General features: G+C 43.5%; 1 protein-coding gene across 1 annotated transcript in view; it reads left to right on the top strand.

Moving 5' to 3' along the window:
* RIPOR2 (RHO family interacting cell polarization regulator 2) overlaps nt 1-26,371 on the top strand; it is a 176,428-nt gene extending 150,057 nt beyond the window's left edge. The window contains 5 exon segments of the mRNA XM_044292731.1: nt 4,176-4,334; nt 6,293-6,486; nt 7,827-7,910; nt 19,968-20,058; nt 21,036-26,371. Of these exon segments, the coding sequence (XP_044148666.1) occupies nt 4,176-4,334; nt 6,293-6,486; nt 7,827-7,910; nt 19,968-20,058; nt 21,036-21,340 (833 nt within the window). The 3' untranslated portion in view covers nt 21,341-26,371.
* The last annotated feature ends 282 nt before the right edge of the window (nt 26,372-26,653 follow it).

Raw genomic sequence — 26,653 nt, 5'->3', positions numbered from 1 at the left:
GCCCCTTCACATTAGCAATGCCCATTGTGCCCCTCCAGAGTATAAATGCCCATTGTGCCCCCTCCAGAGTAGAAATGTCCATTGTGCCCCCTCCAGAGTAGAAATGTCCATTGTGCCCCCTCCAGAGTAGAAATGCCCATTGTGCCCCCTCCAGAGTAGAAATGCCCATTGTGCCCACTCTGTGTTAAAAAAATAAAATAAAAAAACACAGTGACTACTCACCTTGTCCCGTTCCTGAACTTCACAGTCCTCTCTCCCCTGCAGACACAGATCGCTCTGCAGCACTGTGTGAGAGCGTAGCTTATGCAGATTTTTGGGCTGCAGGCTCCGCCCACACATGCCGGCAGTGCGGTCTGTGCCTGCAGGCTTAATGGTGGAGCAGGGAGAAGTCTCCCTGCTTCACCATTTTGTGCGCCGCTGGCCTGAAGGAGGGGAGGAGCGGGGGGAGTTGAGCGGTGAGTGACAGGACCGCATCTCCCAGCGCTCCAGCAATGAGCACTTTCATCTGTATTGATGGAAGTGCTCATTGCTTCTGGACTCTGGCACCCGGGGCGGACCGCCCCCCACTTAGCACGCGGTCCGGACAGCTGGCAACTGATCCGCCAGTTGAGTACCCCTGATATAGACCATCAAATTTCAACTGCAACCAGACAGAGAAGAGGATTGACAAGTGTGCTTTGCTCAAGTAAATGTCAACTATTACAAGTTTATGCAAGTTTCAAGTACAGAAAACCCTTGCTTATATTACACATGCAATGTCCATCCAAAACAACAGTCCCAGTATGGACAAAGACTTTAAAGGGCATCAGTCAGCAGATTTTTACCTATGACACTGGCTGACCGGTTCGATGTGAACTTGGCAGCTGAAGGCATCTGTATTGGTCCCATGTTCATATGTGCCCGCATTGCTGAGAGAAATGAGGTTTTAATATATGCAAATGATCCTCTAGAAGCAACGGGGGCGTTACCATTAGACCTAGAGGCTCTGCCCTCTCTGCAATTGTCGTGCCCTCTGCACTTTGATTGACAGGACCAGGCGGTGTAAATGTAATCATGTGGGAGGACTTAGTACATTGTTTTTTTCAGTTTTTTGGGGTTGAGATCAATAGAAAACATTAACTTTAGTATTTTATAGTGTGTCCAATAAATATTGTATTAAGTTTATAGTCCGGGACGTTATGGATACAGTGTATCATTTTTTATTTATTTTATTTAGTATAGCATTGTATACTGGAGAAAAGTTATTATTATGATTTTTTTTCTATAAAACCACTTTGTGCTATGGTCAGCATTGACAGCAGCATTTCAGGACTTAAACAAGTAGTTAGACATGGAGTGATAAGATGAGCAAATGCTTCGTCGCGCTCCTTTTCTAAAAAAAGAGCGTAAGTAAGGAGGGAGATAACACGAAGGGTTAATCTGTAAACCCATACATAGACAGGAGGAAGACCTGTGAGCCTCCCCCTCCCCCCTCTCCCTCCTTGCTGCCTGCTCATTCCGCTTTTCCTCCTCCTCCTCCATCCAGGGTGAAGTGAAAGTTACATGGACGCTATATGCAGCTGTCTCTTCAACTTGCTTTACTTCAGGCTATAGTGCAACTAGAGCAACATTCTCGGTCTTGTTTATGGCTTTAAGGTGAACCTCTCACCAGCTTTACGGTGTCCTATAGTTTTGGTTTCCTAAGGTCCTTTTCACACGGGCATCGCGGGTGAGGGCCGGATGCGTTCAGGGTGCATTGCGGCAAACCCACGCAAGTAGGCACGCATTTTCAGTTTTCTCTGCGATTGCATTACGTTGTTTAGTTTTTTCCATGCAAGTCCAATGCGTTTTGCACGCGCGTGATAAAAAACTGATTGTGGTACCCAGACCCGAACCCGGACTTCTTTACTGAAGTTTGGGTTTGGGTTAGGTGTTCTGTTGATTTTATTATTTTCCCTTCTAACATGGTTATAAGGGAAAATAATAGCATTATTTCATACAAAATGCTAAATAAAATGTCCCTTGAGGGTTAAAAAAAAAATAAAAAAAATTACTCACCTTATTCACTTGATCGCGCAGCCGGTATCGTCTTCTTTCTTCTTCCTGCAGGACCTGCAAAAGGACCTCCTATCTTCATTCAGCAGGACCTGCGCTGACATCACCGTGCTGACCACGTGGTGAGCGCGATGACGTCATCGAAGGTCCTTTTGCAGGTCCTGCAGGAAGATGAAAGAAGACAATACCGGCTTAGCGATCAAGTGAATAAGGTGAGTAATTTTTCTTTATTATTTTTTAACCCTCAAGGGACATTTTGCTTAGCATTCTGTATTAAGGAATGCTATTATTTTCCATTATAACCATCTTATAATGGAAAATAATAAAGTGAATGAACCTTATCCCTATTTATTATCATCTCCTTAGCAACCATCCGTGAAAATGATATTGCATCCGCACTTGCTCACGGATGCAATGCGATTTTCACGCAGCCCCATTCATTTCTACGGGGCCTGCGTTGCGTGAAAAACAAAGAATATAGAACATGCTGCGATTTTCACACAACGCACAAGTGATGCTCGAAAAACATCCCGATTGAAATGAATGGGTCAGGATTTAGTGCGGATGCAATGCGTTCACCTCACGCATTGCACCGGCACGGAAAGCTCACCTGTGTGAACGGGGCCTAAGTGCAATATAAACTCAGTGACCTATCCCCATAGCCAAATGATTGGTCACTTTTTTTTAACTGACTCAGCCGTTTTGCTAAAATCTTATATTGAACAGGTCCAGCACATGCTGATCAGTGATGGCCAATTCGCATTGTTCGCCCGCGAACATATGCGGGCTGCCATCTTTTTTCACAAGTCCAGCGAGGCACAGGTAAGCCCTTACCTGTGCCTGGGCGCGAGCCGGTCTGAAAACAAGTGCGGTCAGCGGGAGCAGGCAGTTCCGAGAACAGCCACCGGGGGCCTTCATCGGGCTGTTCTCGGAACTGCCTGCACCGGTTGACCACATTTGTTTTCAGACCAGCTCACGGCACAAGCACAGGTAAGAGCTTACCTGTGCCTCGCCGGACTTGTGAAAAAAGATGGCAGCCCGCGAACATGTGAACAATGCGAACTGGCCATCACTGATGCTGATAAGTCTTGTTGAATATTCAGAAGCTCATGAATATTCAGGACTCTTTGGCATGCGCTGGAGCTCTTAGAACCTTGCAGGATAAAACTGGTGACAGATTCCCTTTAAAACATGACCAAGATTGTGGTTCTAGCTCCATGCTGGCCTGAAAAAGAGCCCTCAGAAGTACGCCCTTACTCTGCAGCCACACAGCCTGAACAGGAGTAATTCAAAACAGCAGGGGCGTAGCTATAGGGGAAGCAGGGAAGGCGGCTGCTTTGGGGAGGACTAAAATGTTATTGTTTTGACCCCTCAACAGTATTATAAAATAACATATACAAAGATACTAGAGGAAATGGACGGAGCGGCTGCTGGGCCTCCTCTGAGAGAGTGATCCGTTCAAACATTTGCAGTGGGGCCCATTTATTTCTAGTTACGCCACTGCAAAACAGTATTGTTTTGTTCTTCTTGAATGAGCCTTGATCAGTTGGGGGCGGGGAGTTAACGGGATATTCCGGTTAGAAGTTATCCTCTAACAGAGGATAGGTGAGTACATCACTTGGCTGTTTCTGGCAGTCCTATAGAGAATGAATGGAGCAGCAGTGCACTTGCTTAATTCATTTTGTGTATAGAAGGCCCCCTTTGTTATGATCAGTGGGGGTCTCGGCAGTCGGCCCCGCTCTGATGTAATAATTTTCCTTAATCGTGTAGATCTGGGATAACTTTATCTCATCAGCTAGGTGGAGTCTGTTGTAAGTTTTCTTTAATGAGTCAGGGCAGTCCATTACCCATGACTTAAAACTTGTGTTTTAAGTTCGGCGTCTAAGGTTTGGGTTATCGAAGAATCGCGTTATGGATTCTAAATTGCGTTATGGTCCGTTGTAGCGGAATCCATAACGCGATTCTTCGATAACCCAAACTTTAGATGCCGAACTTAAAACACAAGTTCGCTCAACACTACCCTTGACTTGATGTCGCCATTTGAAGGGTGATATTTTTGTTCTGGTTTATAGTCATGTATCCATGTTATTATCCGTGTTCTGTGTATTTATCACTAATAGTGGTCTTTCTTTCCCGTTTAGTATACAGAACGCTGGTCACTCACATTCTTGACAAAACAGAGGACATGTTATTATCTAATCTGTCTGCAGAAACAATAACCGTTTTTCAGTATTACGATTTTTTCAGTAGCCATAATATTTCAGACCTTAAAAGCTATTTGATGCACCTCGCTAAGGAAGGTATTTTATTTGGATTTTTTTTTTAATATAAACTATTATATTGTGTGCTCTCTAAATCTTTAGGCAGATCACAAGATGTCTCACTGCAGGGGACCGCCAATAACAGCTGTAATCTGCAGGACAACCTTGCAGCTCCTCCACAGGGGAAATGGAGCATCAGATGGTGCCCATTCATACCAACGTGCAATGTATAATGCATGGACAGTGGGAGACAGTCTTTGTGGCTGCTCTCCACTCCAGGTAGCCCCTTTAGGGTACCCATACACATAGCTGTTATGCCACGGTAACTGTGCAAGGCTGAGAACTCCACGGCAAAAATTCATGTGGTTTACCACTAATTTCCACCATGAAAGTCATGTGCTCCCACTGCACTTGCTGCAAAAACGTGGCATTTAGGTAAGCTGCCCGTGGCTTTTGGTGTGCAGTTCTTGGCTATGTGCCAGTTGTCATGGCATCATCAGTCTTCTCATTATTGTGCAAAAATCTATATTATCTAATATCTATGTGATTTAACAAACCTACACCATGACCTCGCTAATTACTGAAATTCTTTTAAAGAGGTTTTATTTAAAAATTGTGGCTTGCTTCTAACAACATCACCGCAGCTGTCCATGGGTTATGTTTGATGTTGCAGCTCCATTCCATTGAACCGGACTGAGCTGCAGTACCCTCAGTACCCTTGGACTGGTGCGGCGCTGTTTTTGGAAGAAATTCTCTTTGTTTCTAAACCTGGACAGTTCCTTTAAATGTCATTGGATTTTTTTCCCCGTCATCAACCTGGGGTGTAGAATCAGAGTGATCAGCATGATAAATATTTGCGTTAAATCAGCAACATAAGGGCTCTTGCAAATTACATATCAGTACCAAGGTTTTTCTCATTGAAGAAATGGGGCTAATACATTTAAATGGTTTTATTCACAATTCGTTTTTTTTTATACATGCATTCTTATGGGCATGACATTTTTTTTCCCAATACCCGGCATGTTCCAGCAGATCCGTATGGGTACTGGTCTTAGAAGTCAATGGATTGAATTTAAATCTGTAATTAAAGAGGTTTTCCGAGATATTTTTATTGATGACCTATCCTCAGGATAGGGCATCCGTATCAGATCAGCGGGGTTCCGACACCCAGCACCCTACTGCGAGCGTTCCCTTCATTGTTTACATGCTTGCCGTCAACATCGCAGCGGTGAGCAGTTGTAATTACAAGCCGTCACATTTAGGCTACTTTCACACTCGCGTTTTGGCTTTCCGTTTGTGAAATCCGTTCAGGGCTCTCACAAGCGGTCCAAAACGGATCAGTTTGCGACTTTGCGCCCTAATGCATTCTGAATGGAAAAGGATCCGCTCAGAATGCATCAGTTTGCCTCCGTTCAGTCTCCATTCCGCTTTGGAGACTGACACCAGAACGCTGCTTGCAGCGTTTTGGTGTCCGTCTAATGAAACTGAGCCAAACGGGGATGGATCCGTTTTGACTGACACAATCTGGCACAATAGAACACGGATCCGTCCCCCATTGACTTTCAATGGAGTTCAAGACGGATCCGTCTCGGCTATGTTAAAGAAAATACAACTGGATCCGTTCAGAACGGATGCAGACGATTGTATTATCTGAACGGATCCATGACGGATCTGCACAAAACGCGAGTGTGAAAGTAGCCTAACTTCAATGGAACGTCTCGTTCCTATACACTTAAATACTATAGTAAGGAGCCTTTCATCACAACTTTGTAAAAGTGCAGGGAAAAGTCGCAAATGTTATTATACAAATGGCATGCAACAAAATTAGCGACCTATTTACGCCACAAAAGTGGCGTATATAGATTAATAAATGTCTCCCAATATGTTTAAATGAAGTTTCCGTGAGGAAGAGGGATCACAAGCATTACTACTGTATACTTTGCTGCTGTGCTAGTATTAGTAATTATTGTCTTTGTACTTGTTTTTTATTCTGCTAGCTTCAGCGGAGCCAGTTCCTCTGACCTCAGTGGATCCTGGTGAAAAGGCAGGTCTGGAAACAAGCACGCTGCCTCATTCCTCGGAAATTCTCACTTCATTAAATCTGCTGCTGTCTGGAAATGACAGTGATGTCAGTCATGCACTCCACTTGTTCGCCTCTGCTGCATCAAAATCAATGGAGTCCAGAGAAAAGGTGGGCTGTGATTTCTGAAAAGTGAGCAGAAACTCAAGAAACATTGTACTGTGTAACAATCTAACTAGTTGATTCAGTTTCAAAAGCATTTGGAAAACTGGCTTAGTTGCCATAGATGGCAACCAATCAGACTCCACCTTTCATTTTCCAAAGGAGCTCTGAAAAATGACCGCATGTTCTGACTGGTGCCACAGGCACAGGGAATGAGGACGTGGGCTTTGTGGCTCTCTACATTCACTTCTGGGGGGATTTTTTAAAAACTAGCCCAGCTGTATAGCATTCGGTCCGGTTGTAGACATATGCCAGGATTTTTTTGTGTTTATATTTTTTAAGGAGTTTAGAAAACCATTTTAGGGAATCTTGAGTTAGTCGGTAGGATCATCTGTTGGTAGGGTGGACTGGGAACTTAAAGGATTTTTCTGAGATCTTTCTACTGATGACCTATCCTCTGGCTTGGGTGGCCCCCTGGGCGTCAGCTGTAGGGTCTATGACCAGTTTGCCCATGATCTGTTCAGTAGCCTCTTTTCCTGGAGGACGATTACACAGAAAGGCTTCCACTCTGGAGGACCTGTCCTGTCCTGAATTACACAGACATCCGATTGAGTTCCATGCATGTAGTGTAATGTTTAATTTCCCATGAACACCTTCTGTTTGCCCACATATTACATATGATTTCTCGGCAGGGAGATACTTTAGGAGCAGGGCACCCCCTTTAATGTATTCATTCTTTACAAGCACTTTCTCCCTTCTGCATCCAGAAATGTATCCACTGGAATTTAAAGAGGACCTTTCACCGATTATGACAATGTGAACTAACTATACAGACATGTAGAGTGGCGCCCGGGGATCTCACTGCACTTACTATTATCCCTGGGCGCCGCTCCGTTCCCCCGCTATGCCCTTCGGTATCTTCGGTCACTAAGTTATGGTAGGCGGAGTCTGCCCTTGTTCTGCTGTAGCGCTGGCCAATCGCAGCGCAGAGCTCACAGCCTGGGAGGTTATTTTCTCCCAGGCTGTGAGCTCTGCAATGCGATTGGCCAGCGCTACAGCAGAACAAGGGCAGACTCCGCCTACTATAACTTAGTGACTGAAATCTCTGCCTACCATAACTTAGTGGCCGGAGATACCGGAGGGCATAGCGGGAGAACGGAGCGGCGCCCAGGGATAATAGTAAGTGCAGGGAGATCCCCGGGCGCCGCTCTTCATGTCTGTATAGTTAGTTCACAATGTCATAATCGGTGAAAGGTCCTCTTTAAAGTCAACTAGAACTTAAGTTTGGGCAATATATCTTGAATTATATGACAAGTAATAATAAAGGTTTTGTTTGTATACTATTCCAGGTCCTGGAGTACTGTTGTGAGGCACTGACTCAACCAGAAGTTCACCTCCAGAAAGCTGCATGCTTGGCTCTTAGATGCCTTCAGGTGAGTGTTTGTAATGATAACAGCCTCTTATAACCCGGAGCAGCAGGACTGACCGACCAGTTAGCTCTCTATCCTCTTGTTACGCTGCGCGGGAAAGGGCAATCCCCATATCAAAATTCTAAGGATTATCCCAGCAGGCGTACTTGTTTTCAATCTATAGTATGCTTTATTTCATGATCAAAATAGCAAAATTGCAGGACGCGTTTCGGCCCGTCCATACTATAGATTGGAAACAAGTACGCCTGCTGGGATTATCCTTTGAATTCCGTTCTGCATATAGTCCTGTGTGTACGGTATGCTGTATACTGCACATTGCCTGGTATTGATGGAACCACGCCGAGACCTCAAAGCACAGTGGATAGTCATTTTAGATAGATAGTCATTTTATCTTTCTATAAATGCTTCATAAATATATTTTGGTGTTTATTTTGTACTCTGGGTATATATATATTTTTTTCACTATGAAACATAGGGGAGAATTTTTTGAACAGCTTTGTGACAGTTATTTTTTCATTAAGTCAAAAAGTTGCAAATGTTAAAAACCTATATGCCATGTTAGACATAAGTTGGAGAAGTGGGTGTGGTTGACCAGGAGGGGTGTGGCCTAAAATGTACACAGATTTTTTAATACTAAAGGCAGCCAAGGGCGCATATTTTAGCTCAAACCTGTGCCAGCTCACAGCAGCTGTAGATTTTGTTTTTCTTTAGGACAGTCCAAATTTATGAACAGGCTTGTGCCTCTTGAGCATTTTACTCAATTTGGGGCACATTTATTAAGACTGGTGGCCTCTTCAGTTTGCGCCGCAATCTGCACCTGAAATAGGCCTAATTTAGGTGTATTTCAGATTAATAAATGACCCCCTTTGTGTATAGACTGGCATAAGAAAGGCCCTGATTGTGATACTAAGCCTGCCTCACTATGACAACTCTTCCTGCACCTGAGACAACACAAAAATATCACTGTTACCTGTTGTGATGTAATCTTTATGAGAAAGTAGCACTTGAGAATATTTCCCATGAATATCGAGTATACATTTCTGATACCAGCTTATATTAACACATTAAGTTTCATGCAGTGCCACCATTGCCACACCTATAATTCAAAAAACATGCAAAAAATGCAAGCCCCAGCATTGCCAGTCGCCCCCTCTTCAGTGGGTAGATCACCAGTCTCTGTAAATAATAATGGATCTGAATGCGGAGTAATAACTGTGCGCGTTTCTGAGCCCCGTGTATGTCCCTGCCAGTTGTATGCACGCAGCTTTGTTTCTTTTGTCATATTTTTGGCCATTGCTCAGGTAATTTGTTTCACCTCAGGCAGTTCCCACGTTTACTGTTAAACATAGCATTGACACCGATACAGAGGGAAAAACCTGGTTTGCTGGTAATACCGCCACTGAGATTATTTTGTGCAGAAAGGTGGCCTAATGGTCGTGGGAAAGTGAAGTCTTTAAGCCTCTAGGATATCTCTATGGGTTAAATATGAATTCTTTACATGACCAAAAACTGAATACGGTAGCTCCTAGCACATTTCTGATTCAGAAGCAGAGAAATAAATGAAGACTGAAATGTTCCGCTAGAATATTTCAAGTACTACACAATTCATTTCATGCTTCTGTGAATTTTTATTTGATATTGGTGGTTTCTCATTTTTACTGTGACGCAGATGTCACATCATAGACAGGTTCATTTGAAGCTTCAGTATGCTGTGTATTTAGGGAGTACACAGTAATGTCAGACAATATATAGTGTTCTTAGGTACAGGCAAGGAGACGCTGGTCTAAATGAGCTAACAATTTGTAAGGGTACATACACACAACACCGAAAACCCCCGTCACGTGGCCATTTTCAGAACCATTGCAGTATATGGGTCTATTCACATGGCCCATAAATAATTGCTGTCAAAAATAGGATGTCCCGATTTGTCAGTTTTCACCCATACAATGCAAGGGGGCTGTTTTTTATTTTTTTTTCAGAAAGTTATCCGTTAAAAAAATTAACGGGTTTGCCATTCTTACCAGCCTTTTTTTTTTTTTTTTTTCTTTTTTACAGTCATGTGATTTTAGCTTAAGTCTTTAGGAATACATTAACATATTTTGTAAGGTTAAAAAAAGACACATGTCCATCCAGTTCAGCCAGTTGTCCTGCAAATTTAATATGCATTTTAGGACAGCAGTTTAGGGGATATCGGAACTTAGGTTTTAAGTTAGACAGGTTTTCCCATTTATGGCATTCATGGGATTTGTAGTAAATGTGTGATTCCTGGGGTCCAACCTGCTGGAATCACAAGTATGGGGGTCCCGGAGTCCCCTGTGTGAATGGAGTAGTGGTGCGCATACATCACAATGGGTTAATTCCCTTCTATGATAAATGCCAAGTGCTGTGCTCAGCCATCTTCGTCAGTCCCATGAAAGTGAGTGGAGCAGTTGCTCTGCCTACATGCCACTGCTGCACTCACACAACAGACCCCCGTTCTTTTGATCGGCGTGGGTCACAGTGGTTGGACTCCCACTGAGCATAGATTTATCACCTGCCTTGTTGATGTCTGTCAACATAATCAACCCTATTAAACCAGGCATACTACCTGGTAGGGTTGATCATGCTGATTAAAATGATAGCTTTTCCTTTTTGCACTGCTGCAGAGATTTGTGGACTTTTCTATTTATACAAATTAGGCAGTTCAATTACCGAGGAGCCGGCGCAGTTCTTGCAGCATGTATACTGCTACGTCCCTCGGAGCAAGGTTCCTTTAATGGTGCGTTTGCTGTGTTCCTTTAGGGCCAGTGTTATTTATGATGTAAAAATAGTCATTGTTATCAGTGTGCTCATATGCTGTGGCTAATTTCGTAAGCATTCATTTGTGGCAGTGGAGCCTCTGCAGAAGGGAGCGAACACTGAGCGGAGAGAGAGAAGAGAATACTTACTCACCTCTCCATCCTCCCAGCTGCAGCGTTTCTCTGCTCAGTGGAGGATTGCAGCAGCTTTGTTGGCTGAAAACCAGTATTTATGCCCAAAACTGCCAAATCCCCGTCGGATCCCATTACAGTCAGTGGGGATCTGGCAGTGGGTGGCAATGTCCGGCTAGGCCAGATACGGTGAACCCCGCCAGTCGGTTCCTCTGCCGGAGTTCACAACGGATATGTAAACCTAGCCTTAGGGTGGAGATTTTGTGTTATGTGTGTAACAGGCGGCACTTTGGGGATTGATACAGAGGTGAGAGGAGAGGTGGTTGTACTATCATTTTACACATACCTATTTACTGCTCTAGTACTGGCTCACAAATAGTGTGAATGTTTTACCCATCATAGATATTTGTGGAGTTCAGGTTTGGACTGGCTTACCACCAAAGTACCAGAATATCCTCTGGTGGAATAAGGCTCTGACACAATATTGAGGTTAAAGCCCAACAGAGGACAGCCATCATTCTGTTTCTTATAGCTTGTCTCATATACATAACGTATTTCCCCTGACTGATGTGTGTGCAACGAGAACAACATGGTTTCCAATACTACTAAAAGTGGCACAGAGGGAGGATAGCCCCTATGAATCCCTTTACCTATACCTGCCTCAGCAACTGACAGCTGGGCAGTACCATTGACATGAAATGCACAGCAGAAATGAATTCTGTAGATTTCACGTGATTTGTGATGACCCCTATACAGAGTGTCTCAATTAGTCTCAGCAGTGTGGCAGCCTCCCGTGTATGTTTAGGTAACATCATCACGGCATTGTGAAATTTCTTGGCTGTAATTTCTGACAGTTCGGTAGTTTGTTGTCTACGTGGCTGGCACTACCCAAAAACACATTAAAAAGTCCCATTGTGTAATGAGTTTTAAACTCCAAAAACATACCTGTATCCTGCTGCCAAATTCAAGAGTAAAAATCTGTTATATTCATTAGCTGTACCAATCTGCCTTTTGTCTGCCACTCACCAGGTGGCATGGGCAAGTGTCTACAAGTCTTTTTGAAGGCTACTTCTACAACGGTTATCTTCCGAGCACTCTGTCCTTGTATTCCTAAGCCCCTCCATTCACATTTTACATGCTGATCTTGGCAGGATAAAAGAGGCACAGATCCAAACCAACTCACATAAGTGTATATGAAATCTTGTGAAGCACTAAATTCAAGTGCAGCCTTTCTAGTTTTACTTCTGCCAGCAGTAAACGTGTAAAACACTGTAAAAACCTGTTACCTATAGAATCAGCATGAAACATTATAGGGAGCTCAGCTACAGGGCTCCAGTGCAATCGTTCTTACATCTCACCCCCAAAACTAAAAACTGGTCACAACTGAAGAGGTTTTGTCACAAGGTTTGTGTTTCTGCCGAGAAAAAAAATGAAAAGTTTGTCTTTACAGGTACAGATATCAAGCTAATTTCAATATAAATATGGATTTTTAAAAAAATCTGTCCAATCTAAGGGAAAACTGAAGACTCGCCTAATAATTTGTGTAGCAATCACAAGGATTGTAGTGTGTAAAGATCATTATAGGAATTAGAAGGTTTCATTCTACGACAATCCTAACAAATGAGGAAGATGAAAATTGGTTCTGTCTTAACCAAATATCTGTGCATGTAAACAGGCATCTTAAAGGGAATCCGTCACCCCGATCTTGTCAGCACTTAAAGCTGCACTGAAATACACAGTCCAGACGGCTGGAGAGGACTGGACTCCTTATCTGCAGTACTACTCGTGTATTACTGTAGAAAATGGTCCAAAATTGGGGTGACGGATTTGCGCTGATGGGCACCCTCGATGTCAACATCCGGTTTGACATTGCCATTGACAGCAGTGATCAGCTCTCCTTACGTCATGACTAGAGATGAGCGAATTTATTTACAAAAAAATTACTTCGTCACGAAGCGCATTTTTTTGTAAGTAGCGGGTGCAATGACAGGGAGCTGCGATAGAGCCGCCCCCGTCATTGTACCCCTCAGATGCCGAGTTCATACATGATCACGGCATCTGAGTGTAAAATTAACAATAATTCAAACTTACAAAATCAAACTTAACACCTCAGTTTGCTCGCGACGGGCCGGCCGCCGCCGCCATCTTGCTGGAAGATCTCGGCCGAAATCCCGTGCGGGGCGAGATTACGTCATCCCGCCGGCCGGCGTGATTATGTAATCTCGCACCGCATGGGATTTCTGCTGAGATCTTCAAGCAAGATGGAGGCTGGCTGCCCGTCGCAAGCAAATGGAGGAGGTAAGTTAGAATTTATTTGTTTTTTATACTATTTCAGGTTAAATCGATTCGCTGACCGAAGCACGAGGAAATTTGGCGAATCGAATTTATACTGAAATTCAGATCGAATTCCACTTTGTGGGATTTGATTCGCTCATCTCTAGTCATGACAGATGGTCACAACACGCAAGGGGATCTGGGATGCTGACATCGAGGAGAAGGAGCAGGGAGCTGGCATAGGGAAGCAGGTAAGTCATCTTTCCTTTACAGGTCCGGCTGAGTGGGGGGGTTGCCAAAGTGCCCAGTGAGTCTCCAACAACTGTTCAAAGAGCCCAATCCCACCTCCTCCAAGTGTCCAACACCACTTATTCAGTTGTTCCCAGTACTTCCCCTTTGCACCTTCCACTCCGGCCCCTTTTCTGTGATGTCACAATTTTAATTCAGTTGTGTCTGCAACGCATGCGCTTTACCCACTGTGAGTTCAGTGCTCACTGCACTAAAAGCAGCATGCGTGCCCCGGCAGATCCCTGGTCTGCGCCTGCAGGAAGTTTCAATGAGACACACACTGACATCGTGGGTAGAACGGAATAGAAATAGTGACTTTGCAGAAGACGGGCGGACTGGAAGTGGCAAAGGGGAGGTACTGGGAACAACTGATGAGGTGGTCTTAGGGGTTTTAGGCTTTTTGGGGCTTTTTGGTCCCCATTAGCATGCCAATCAAAAAGTTCATTTTCTGGAGTTCACAAATAAGGATGATGCTAACTACATTGCATTGCCATTGGTTACATATAGTAAAATGAAGTAACAGATTCACTTTAAGCAAACTTACCTGCTAAACAGAGGTCAACAAAGGACATGCTGTCGACATAATGTAAAGTATGAGAAGAGGAGATGTAAAAATTATTCTCCCCCTCCAATCATTGAGAGGTTTACATGAAAATAATAACTAGTGCTGACTGGCTTTCAAGTACATCGGCTCTGAAAGAATCTGGCCATGTAAAAAGCTCCTTACCGGCTTTCTGTCCTACTGTTGTGTCCTTGTGCGCATTGAGGGTAAATGCACACGTTCAGGATTTATGTGCGGTCAATCCTCATCAATTGGTGTGGATTCACATGCAGATTTAATTCGGATTTTACTCTCCAGTCAGGAAAAATAAAATAAATTGACATGCTGTGGATTTTAACCTCCTCAGGACCGCCGTACGCAGGATTGCGTCCTGCCGGCGGTCCTGCTCTTCTGTGTGGACGCATATACGCGTCCTCCCGCGAGAGCCGAGATTTCCTGTGAACGCGCGCGCACAGGCGCGCGCGCTCACAGGAACGGAAGGTAAGCGAGTGGATCTCCAGCCTGCCAGCGGCGATCGCTCGCTGGCAGGCTGGAGATCCGAATTTTTTAACCCCTAACAGGTATATTAGACGCTGTTTTCATAACAGCGTCTAATATACCTCCTACCTGGTCCTCTGGTGGTCCCTTTTGTTAGGATCGACCACCAGAGGACTCAGGTAGGTCAGTACAGTAGCACCAAACACCACACTACACTACACCCCCCCCCGTCACTTATTAACCTCTTATAAACCCCTGATCACCCATGATCACCCCATATAAACTCCCTGATCACCGCCCTGTCATTGATCACCCCCCTGTCAGGCTCCGTTCAGACGTCCGTATGATTTTTACGGATCCACGGATACATGGATCGGATCCGCAAAAAGCATACGGACGTCTGAATGGAGCCTTACAGGGGGGTGATCAATGACAGGCGGGTGATCACCCATATACACTCCCTGATCACCCCCTGTCATTGATCACCCCCCTGTCATTGATCACCCCCCTGTCATTGATCACCCCCCTGTAAGGCTCCATTCAGACGTCCGCATGATTTTTACGGATCCATGGATACATGGATCGGATCCGCAAAACACATGCGGACGTCTGAATGGAGCCTTACAGGGGGTGATCAATGACAGGCGGGTGATCACCCATATACACTCCCTGATCACCCCCCTGTCATTGATAACCCCCCTGTAAGGCTCCATTCAGACGTCCGCATGTGTTTTGTGGATCCGATCCATGTATCCATGGATCCGTAAAAATCATGCGGACGTCTGAATGGAGCCTTACAGGGGGGTGATCAATGACAGGCGGGTGATCACCCATATACACTCCCTGATCACCCCCTGTCATTGATCACCCCCCTGTCATTGATCACCCCCCTGTAAGGCTCCATTCAGACGTCCGCATGATTTTTACGGATACATGGATACATGGATCGGATCCGCAAAACACATGCGGATGTCTGAATGGAGCCTTACAGGGGGGGTGATCATTGACAGGGGGGTGATCACCCTGATCACCCCCTGTCATTGATAACCCCCCTGTAAGGCTCCATTCAGACGTCCGCATGTGTTTTGTGGATCCGATCCATGTATCCATGGATCCGTAAAAAATCATGCGGATGTCTGAATGGAGCCTTACAGGGGGGGTGATCAGTGACAGGGGGGTGATCACCCTGATCACCCCCTGTCATTGATAACCCCCTTGTAAGGCTCCATTCAGACGTCCGCATGTGTTTTGTGGATCCGATCCATGGATCCATGGATCCGTAAAAAATCATGCGGATGTCTGAATGGAGCCTTACAGGGGGGGTGATCATTGACAGGGGGGTGATCACCCCCTGTCATTGATAACCCCCCTGTAAGGCTCCATTCAGACGTCCGCATGTGTTTTGTGGATCCGATCCATGGATCCGTAAAAAATCATGCGGATGTCTGAATGGAGCCTTACAGGGGGGGTGATCAGTGACAGGGGGGTGATCACCCTGATCACCCCCTGTCATTGTTAACCCCCCTGTAAGGCTCCATTCAGACGTCCGCATGTGTTTTGTGGATCCGATCCATGTATCCATGGATCCGTAAAAAATCATGCGGATGTCTGAATGGAGCCTTACAGGGGGGGTGATCATTGACAGGGGGGTGATCACCCTGATCACCCCCTGTCATTGATAACCCCCCTGTAAGGCTTCATTCAGACGTCCGCATGTGTTTTGTGGATCCGATCCATGTATCCATGGATCCGTAAAAAATCATGCGGATGTCTGAATGGAGCCTTACAGGGGGGGTGATCAGTGACAGGGGGTGATCACCCTGATCACCCCCTGTCATTGATAACCCCCTTGTAAGGCTCCATTCAGACGTCCGCATGTGTTTTGTGGATCCGATCCATGTATCCATGGATCCGTAAAAAATCATGCGGATGTCTGAATGGAGCCTTACAGGGGGGGTGATCATTGACAGGGGGGTGATCACCCTGATCACCCCCTGTCATTGATAACCCCCCTGTAAGGCTTCATTCAGACGTCCGCATGTGTTTTGTGGATCCGATCCATGTATCCATGGATCCGTAAAAAATCATGCGGATGTCTGAATGGAGCCTTACAGGGGGGGTGATCAGTGACAGGGGGTGATCACCCTGATCACCCCCTGTCATTGATAACCCCCTTGTAAGGCTCCATTCAGACGTCCGCATGTGTTTTGTGGATCCGATCCATGTATCCATGGATCCGTAAAAAATCATGCGGATGTCTGAATGGAGCCTTACAGGGGGGGTGATCATTGACAGGGGGGTGATCACCCTGATCACCCCCTGTCATTGATAACCCCCCTGTAAGGCTCCATTCAGACGTCCGCATGTGTTTTGTGGATCCGATCCATGTATCCATGGATCCGTAAAAAATCATGCGGATGTCTGAATGGAGCCTTACAGGGGGGGTGATCAGTGACAGGGGGGTGAGCACCCTGATCACCCCCTGTCATTGATAACCCCCCTGTAAGGCTCCATTCAGACGTCCGCATGTGTTTTGTGGATCCGATCCATGGATCCGTAAAAATCATGCGGATGTCTGAATGGAGCCTTACAGGGGGGGTGATCAGTGACAGGGGGGTGATCAGGGAGTCTATATGGGTGATCACCCCCCTGTCATTGATCACCCTCCTGTCATTGATCACCCCCCTGGTAAGGCTCCATTCAGACATTTTTTTGGGCACAAGTTAGCAGAAATTTTTTGTTTGTTTTTGTTTTTGTTTTTTCTTACAAAGTCTCATATTCTACTAACTTGTGTCAAAAAATAAAATCTCACATGGACGCACCATACCCCTCACGGAATCCAAATGCGTAAACATTTTTAGACATTTATATTCCAGACTTCTTCTCACGCTTTAGGGCCCCTAAAAAGCCAGGGCAGTATAAATACCCCACATGTGACCCCATTTCGGAAAGAAGACACCCCAAGGTATTCCGTGAGGGGCATATTGAGTCCATGAAAGATTGAAATTTTTGTCCTAAGTTAGCGGAAAGTGAGACTTTGTGAGAAAAAAAAAATAAAAAATCAATATCCGCTAACTTATGCAAAAAAAAAAAAATTCTAGGAACTCGCCATGCCCCTCATTGAATACCTTGGGGTGTCTTCTTTCCAAAGTGGGGTCACATGTGGGGTATTTATACTGCCCTGGCTTTTTAGGGGCCCGAAAGTGTGAGAAGAAGTCTGGGATCCAAATGTCTAAAAATGCCCTCCTAAAAGGAATTTGGGCCCCTTTGCGCATCTAGGCTGCAAAAAAGTGTCACACATGTGGTATCGCCGTACTCAGGAGAAGTTGGGGAATGTGTTTTGGGGTGTCATTTTACATATACCCATGCTGGGTGAGAAAAATATCTTGGTCAAATGCCAACTTTGTATAAAAAAATGGGAAAAGTTGTCTTTTGCCAAGATATTTCTCTCACCCAGCATGGGTATATGTAAAATGACCCCCCAAAACACATTGCCCAACTTCTCCTGAGTACGGCGATACCACATGTGTGACACTTTTTTGCAGCCAAGGTGGGCAAAGGGGCACATATTCCAAAGTGCACCTTTCGGATTTCGCAGGCCATTTTTTACACATTTTGATTGCAAGGTACTTCTTACACATTTGGGCCCCTAAATTGCCAGGGCAGTATAACTACGCCACAAGTGACCCCATTTTGGAAAGAAGACACCCCAAGGTATTCCGTGAGGGGCACGGCGAGTTCCTAGAATTTTTAATTTTTTGTCACAAGTTAGCGGAAAATGATGATTTTTCTTTTTTTTTCTTTTTTCCTTACAAAGTCTCATATTCCACTAACTTGCGACAAAAAATAAAAAATTCTAGGAACTCGCCATGCCCCTCACGGAATACCTTGGGGTGTCTTCTTTCCAAAATGGGGTCACTTGTGGGGTAGTTATACTGCCCTGGCAATTTAGGGGCCCAAATGTGTGAGAAGAACTTTGCAATCAAAATGTGTAAAAAATGCCCTGCAAAATCCGAAAGGTGCACTTTGGAATATGTGCCCCTTTGCCCACCTTGGCAGCAAAAAAGTGTGACACATCTGGTATCGCCGTACTCAGGAGAAGTTGGGCAATGTGTTTTGGGGTGTCATTTTACATATACCCATGCTGGGTGAGAAAAATATCTTGGTCAAATGCCAACTTTGTATAAAAAAATGGGAAAAGTTGTCTTTTGCCAAGATATTTCTCTCACCCAGCATGGGTATATGTAAAATGACACCCCAAAACACATTCCCCAACTTCTCCTGAGTACGGCGATACCAGATGTGTGACACTTTTTTGATGCCAAGGTGGGCAAAGGGGCACATATTCCAAAGTGCACCTTTCGGATTTCACCGGTCATTTTTTACAGATTTTGATTGCAAAGTACTTCTCACACATTTGGGCCCCTAAATTGCCAGGGCAGTATAACTACGCCACAAGTGACCCCATTTTGGAAAGAAGACACCCCAAGGTATTCCGTGAGGGGCATGGCGAGTTCCTAGAATTTTTTATTTTTTGATTAATAACAAAAAAAGTAAAAATGTCAGCAGCAATAAAATACCACCAAATGAAAGCTCCATTAGTGAGAAGAAAAGGAGGTAAAATTCATTTGGGTGGTAAGTTGCATGACCGAGCGATAAACGGTGAAAGGAGTGTAGTGCCGAAGTGTAAAAAGTCATGAAGGGGGTTTCACCTAGCGGGGCTGAAGTGGTTAAAATCCGCACTGAAAAAATCTGCATTGTGTGCATGAGAATTTCAAATTCTCATAGAATACAATGTACATGACCTACGTCGTGTGCATTTACCCTAACAAACAGGCTGCACATAGACTTTTTGTTGCTCCCCTAGCTAAATGGGATAGCTTCCCCATTAAATGGGTTGGGCAGCTTACTGGAACCCCCATTACCAGTGCCCCTAATCGTGATAATAGGAGAACATATACTGAGCACATAAACCCCTGCCATTACCAGTGCTGCCACTGTCTGGTCTGGGCACACAAGCTATATGCTCATTTATTAGTTTATCTCGTTTAGGAGACCTGGGCGGGGGTTCATATAAGTTGGACCCCTTCAATCTCAGAAATGGAAGCTTTCTATAAAACACTTAAGGTTCCCATACATCTATACTAGTTGTCAGCCAACAGCTTCAGTTATCATGCTGATCTCTTTGTTGTCCTGACGTTGTAACTACCTGCATGTTACTGCTACAGCCAACCACTGTCCACGTCAGGGTACTCGCAGAGACCATCATGAGCACTGGAGAAACGCCAATTTTTTTCAATTTGGGTATTATTTTAGCGCATCCCCTGTCCAGGACAACCCCTATCACCTTAAATACCCCTTAATTATAGTGTCCCATTCCAAGGATTTCTCCGATTGTATAATTATAAAAAAAATGTCAGAAATTGAAGATTGTACATGATGAGCGCTTGTCATCTTCCTCTGGATCTCATGAAAGCTTCTTAGATTAAATGTTGAACTCCGCAAACATAAGTCAACCATGTAACCTTGCATTTTGTTTGTGTACTTTAGGCTACCGAAAGCATTAATATTCTTGTCACCGTCTGTCAGTCAGATAATAAGGAGCTTAGTAAAGTGGCATCGGAGACATTGCTATCCCTAGGTAAGTCGGTTCTACGTAGATTACAAATGCAATAACCTGTCAATGAAGCCATAAACAAGTGTCGCTCTCTAAGAACTCAGCATGGCTTGGGCTTTATAGATTTTATTAGGGAAATGTCCAAACTTAGGATTTTCGTCAGTTCATACATCAACTACAGTCAATATGCATTTTTTTACAAAAAAGACACACCAGTACCACAGAGGTCCATTTATATTGAAACTCTGTCCCATCTTTTCCGATACTTAACATTCACATTGCAATAGCCATAGAATAAAATAATAAATAATAACAATCAAATAATTACCTCAGAGTAGAAATAATGGTAATGTGGCGCACTGGGGCAACAGATGACCATATGAGGTGCTCAGTAGAGTAGACTCACCCAGTCTACTCAAAAAGTTTGCAATTGACACATAAAGAACTGGGCACTCTCCAGCCTGCCAGAAGATATGGCTAATTTATAACAAGACCTGCACCTCGTCATATATATAGTACATCCTCTGGCAGCGCGGGGGGATATTAAGACTGCCCAGAAAGCGCCAGTCTTGATAAATCTCCCCCATGATGTGCAAATACCTTCAGAGACTAGGGGGGGATTACACAGCAGATGTGTTTGAAGCAACATTTCGGGGTATACCTCCTTTGTTTTTGGTCACACTCATTAATTAGTGAACAGAGCCTATGCCTCAATATAAGGGGACATTCACACGACTATATCCAGCTGTGTGCATACCACATTTTGCATATCACCATGTCCTGCCTATTCTTGACCACAAAACAGACAAGAATAGGACATGAATGGGTCTGCATCCAATACTCAAAAAAATGCAGAACGGATGCAGACCGAAAAAACGGTGGTGTGAATGGACCATTACACTGTAAAAATAGAAAATAAACACAGACTTCATTGGCAACTAATTTTTCTAGAGTGAGATTTTGATGACCCTACTATATATATATATTTCTTTAACTTCAAGGGGAAGCTGGAAGGCATGCATATGAAATCCTTCAAAAAGCAACTTCTGAAGAAGGTGGAAGGCAAGCACATGAATGTCTTCAGAAAGCCTCTCTACAAGCAGATGATGGAAGGCAGGTATGTCAATGTCTTCAGAAAACCACTCCAGAAGCAGAAGATCGAAATCAGACATTTGAATGTCTTGAGAAAGCCTCTGCAGAAGGAGAAGATGGAATGCAAGTACAGGAGAAAGTTGCTTCTGAAAGAGAAGATGGATGGCAGGTACAGGAGAAATCTGCTTGGAGAAGATGGAAGACGGGCATTTGAATGCCTTGATAAAGTATCTCCCGAGACACAAGATAGAAGGCAGGACTATGAATTTCTAGGGGAAGCCACTCCAGAAATAGCTACTACAGAAGAGCACAGAGTCCCAGCTACTGCAACTGCTTTTTAATGTCCTGTAGGATTCACTTGAACATTGGAATGGATGTCTGAGTTCAGAAGTTGGTGCTGTGCCTAGCAGAAAATATATTGATAATGAACGCATAAATATATATGGGCCAATGTAAATTTGATATCAGTCTTTTCATGTCTTGTTGAGATTGACTTCATTACCCATAATCCTTTGGTGCAGGGTTGGCAGGAGATACTACTGTATAACCCAACATCAGTGTAGTCATATCTACATTTATAGTTTTTTTTTTTTTTTTATCTTTTCATTCAGTCCATACTATGATCTGATATAAAAGTCAAAATTACTGAAATAATTCCCCTGCTTGTGGTTAAATCTGCGTTATTTCTTTGGGAAGCAGCACTACGTCAGCCCACAGGCTAAATCTGGATTTACAGTTCAGTCCGATTCGCTTGGATGTGGAGAACCTCTTTAAACAAACAAATGGGTCTCACAACCAGGATCAGTTATTGTAATTTATTACCAGGTTTTACTAGTTTTACTTTGATTCTTATATTACAGTAGATTTGTTTTTAAAACTATACCTACATTTACGCATGCAAGTGTCGTTTTTTTTCGCCTCCCTACACGTGACGCCGATGTCCTAAGTCATGTTATCAGTTTACTTTTCATGCAGACCTAACAATGGGCCAGACAGAATTACAAAGATTATGGTGAGATTTGATCATTTAATTTAAATTATAAACCACTATAAAAGCAACAGATTTGGGCACACCTCCAGCACCCAAAACCATACCTGAACAATAGGCTGTAGAGCCAGCCAGAATCATGGCTTTGACCCTAGAAAGGCATAAGAACTCATGCAACCTCCCTTCAAGATGGCTTGATATCTACAGGTTCATAGGCATCCAGTTATAATGCGGTATAACTAAAGGAAGGTGATAGAACTAGTAATCTAGTGGTATGACAGCTTCTGCTGTCTAGAACAGTAGGAACAACCTGGCTCTGTTTTTAGCAATCTTGTACAATTTGTAAACTGTATATAGCGATTAAGTGATGCTTTTTGTTTGCAGTTTGGCAATAGTTTTGTAAGGAGGTACTTTTGTAAATATGTTTTCTTGCAAGAAGGATGGGCCCATTTTTATCAGACTACAAATAGATATTTTATATGCTGTCTTGAACACATATTTTTATCTTACAGTGAACTATTCTATGTATATATAAGTTCAGTGAAACCATTAGCCATTATGACCAGAGGAAGTGCTAAACTTGGTGCTTGGATACTCTTTAATAAATGTGTGATAGTGATAGGTTCTCCTTATGTATGGACATCAGTATGGCTAATTTGATACTCATGGCAGAGCTATCTGGCAGAATGTTGCGAAAGAAAACAAACTGCCAGTGTTCTCCAGATCCAGCATAGCCAGGGATGCCACGTGCACAATGGATTCCATTGACTATAAATGCCGGGATTCGGCCAGACAATAAATCACTACATGCAACCTTTTTATCCAGCCAAATCCCAACATTTACGCTGGGGGGAGGCCGAATTCCAGGTCCAGCGGGCACTCAGCACTATCTGGCTTTGGATCCAGAGAACACCGGAAAGCTCTCCTCTGCCGGATAGCTTTGCTGTAACTGTGATGTTAGCCTATGATAGATTTATTCAATTCCACCCACTAAAGATCTCACTAAATTCCTCCTGCTAATGACTAGCTGAGAAGGAGCCTGTTTGGCACCTTGGTGTAGCTTTACACCAATGCCCTGATTTAAAAAGAGGACCTGTCACCTCTCCTGACATGTTGTGTTGTTCCTCCGTCATTGCTTATATAAATTAGGAATACATTGCCTACTGGGTGTTACCATTCCCCCTGTCAGAGGGGTTTGTCCCTGGATTGTGTCAGACTGCTCAGGGACACATCCCCACCTGGAAACAGTTGTCAATTTATTCATAAACTTGTAGTAGGGATAACAGAGGAATGGCACAACATAGAGCCATAAGAATAGATACTCTAGAATTCTAATTTCATGTGGAGTGCTAGCATTTACTAAAACAGACATGTTAGGACTAGAGACAGGTCCTCTTTAAAGCGCCCTGTCATAGTGATAGGTTCTCCAATCATAGTCTTTTATGGTGTATCCGCTGGAGCTTAACCCATGGTGAAACCCCCATTCGTCCTAAAAACGGAGGTGCTTGGTCCCTAAGAAGTGACCATAGATGAGCAATTATTAAAGTCAAATAGATATAAGGAAACAGCCAAAGAGTGTGGGCCAAACACCCCTGTTCCCTAGTCAATGTGCCATAAAAGTCTATGGGAAAGAACGCTTAAACTACATGACGTGTTCAATACCAGTGGTCATTGGATATTACATTAAGATGCGGAAAGTGTCACTTGATTTTATAATTGCTGAAACTGAAGACTTCAGAGGCCTCAGCTTATAGGCATTGTAAAGAAGCGCAATGGTAAAGCTGTACCAACAGCCCTAATAAGTAGGAACCTTACAGAGTATCATTATGTATTCCTAAGATGTCTCGTTTTATACATAATGTAATGTATAGTGTTATTTTACTACATTGTATATTATATTGTATATCCTTCTTTACAGACTAAGAGATACTGGAGCAGGCCCTTACCTTGTATCTTGTTTCTTTGCCATATTACTGTAGTGTACTTGTAGTCGTGATATAACTCGTTCCAGTGCAACCTTAGATTATGGGTGACTTACAAGTCATGTCAGAATGACTGTCATTTGGTTACTGCTTCGTTAAAATGAGCCACATCAACCATCTCTGTAATGTGGCAACCTTAGAATACGTTCTGTAAGCTAAAATCCCTTGCCCACTTGACAACTACACCAATGACACCAGCAGGCAACAGAAACTTCTGGTCAGCAAAGTCCAGACGTAATGGGTCAGAAATACAGATAATTCAGCGATAAAAATGAATAAATTAGTCCCACAGACCATTTTATCGTGGTTCTGAGAATTATATCCTATTGTTGATGAATGCAGGATCTCACCGCTATGTGACCTGCAGCCAAAGGAATCCTAAAACTAAATCCGTAGTATGTCACTAAAGTGGTTGGCCAAGGGGGGGTTGTTCAAACTGGGCTGTCCAGTGACTGTCCAGTTAATGCAATGCAAATAATACATGCCAATATCTGTAAGGCTCTGTTCATATAACACTTAGCGTGTATGCTGGGAGCTAAGCTCCATTCACTTGCCACAGGCCAACCGCATGTCCATTTAATTTTCTTCAAGCGGTATACTATATTCAGTATAGTGGGAAAAAAAGGTATAGAAATGCATAGTAGACTACGCTATTTCTTGCAAATGGTACCGCACAGTGTTCTTTGTTTTATAATAGGAGTCTATGGGTGGATTATCCATTTAAACAGTGGACTACGTTGCAACTTTCCAACAGCCGTTTGCATCGGGACCTTTTACATCGATGTATAACTCAAATGGAGGGCCATAGTATGATGGGAATAGACTGTAAAATGTAAGCTATTGCTGGTTACAGAGAATCGGAATGGCATGTGATCCATGCAGTCTACCACTCTTTTATGATAAAGAATGAAGCTTATGCTCCCACCCAAGACATGTATGCCCTGATTGATTAAGACCGGGGTGTGCTACGCCAGTTTTGATAGGGCCTGCGCTGCCGGAGGAGACATTTTTTATTTATGATGAGGTTCAGTCCTCCTCCGGCAGTCCGTGCACCAAACTGAAATCTGTAATCAGCTATGATTAAGGACTTCCTTCCGAAAAATGTCAGCGGTATCTGTGCTACACACGTACCTGGATTTTAAACTAGATTAATAAAGTATATTTTTATACATTTTGTTGCTCCTGCTGCTGGATAAGACATTCATTTTACCTGTTAAAAGATCTTGCTCATATCTGGTGTAGCTTTCAGTCATCATTTACCCCAGCTGCTGGCATAAATGATGATAAATATACCAGGGCCTATAACCCGTCCCACACCCCTTTTATTTTTTTAACTGCGGGTTGCAACTGGATGTAGACGCAATGGTTTTTTAAAAAAAGTCACAAAACTGGGTTTTGCTGCTTTTTTAAGCTAAAAAGGGGAATGATAAATAGTATATAATGATATAATAGTATATAATGTTGAGAGCAACGTCTTGAAAGTGCAAAATGTTCAGTGAAGCATACTTCGGTCGCCTCTTTCCCCAGTACCTATAGTAATTGGGGAGGAAATAAAATGTTGATATGGTTTTGTATTCTCATGAGCACATTTCTATTTATTCAGGGATATGCAGGTAACTGTACGCTATCATAATAATGTAAATAAATGTTGAGTCGCTCTCCTTTCATGAGCCGATGAAAGTGACTGGTACTTCTTCTTCTAGAACAGTGCCCTTGATGTCAATCCATTGTCATAATGTAAATGTCAACAAAAGGTAAGAGGTTTCCACGCACCTTGACTTATGAACAAAAGCTTTTGGTGCTTTGAAATGGCCAGGAGTAATTGATGAGGCATTGTTACTAGTCCTTCTATACAGCCTGCAATGTAGTACGTACTGTAATGCTATGTAAAAACTACACCGTTCCAGCATTAACATTTGCCAAGACACCTGGCAGAACCTATTTTCTAAAAGCGGTGGAGACCGTGTATATTTATTGATAGATTATATACTTATTACACTGTACGTCTCTCTTCTTTATGGATTTATTTAACATGAACAAAGTAAAATTATTAGTTACTTTAAATTGTTGCTTTAGGTGAAGCAAGATCCGTGAAGCTCGCTGGTCCTTGAAAAAGATTAATGTTAAACTCCTAGCAGTGTCTTGTTCTATTGCATGAGGTGATCCCTCTGTCGGACTGACCTGTGCTATTGTGCCTTTTTAGATCGGCTGTATTTGTACTAAGCCCATTTTCCTTTATGTATAAGTTACAATAAAGACTATTTTTGAAATACTAGTTTCCATTGTGTATTGTCATCTTTAACTTGATAACAATTGGACAATTGCTTTTTGTTAGAAGGGTCCTTTGGAAATAAGATGGCTTTATACATTAGATGAATAGGAACCGAGCCCACTGATTTCAGCAGGACTGGACAACCTTCCAGGATATGGCAATATGTATGGAGGGTGTTAAATCTCCTCTCCTGGTGGCAGGGAAAAGAAGGGTCGGTCATGTTACATTTCAATGTTCCTGATACGAGCAGCTCATTCCCATCTCCCAGTTGAGAATAGCTGTATG

Source organism: Bufo gargarizans, chromosome 5, assembly GCF_014858855.1.
Source record: "Bufo gargarizans isolate SCDJY-AF-19 chromosome 5, ASM1485885v1, whole genome shotgun sequence".
NCBI lineage: Eukaryota > Metazoa > Chordata > Amphibia > Anura > Bufonidae > Bufo > Bufo gargarizans.
The sequence above is the reverse complement of the archived record's forward strand: the minus strand, read 5'-3'. Positions and strand labels throughout refer to the sequence as shown.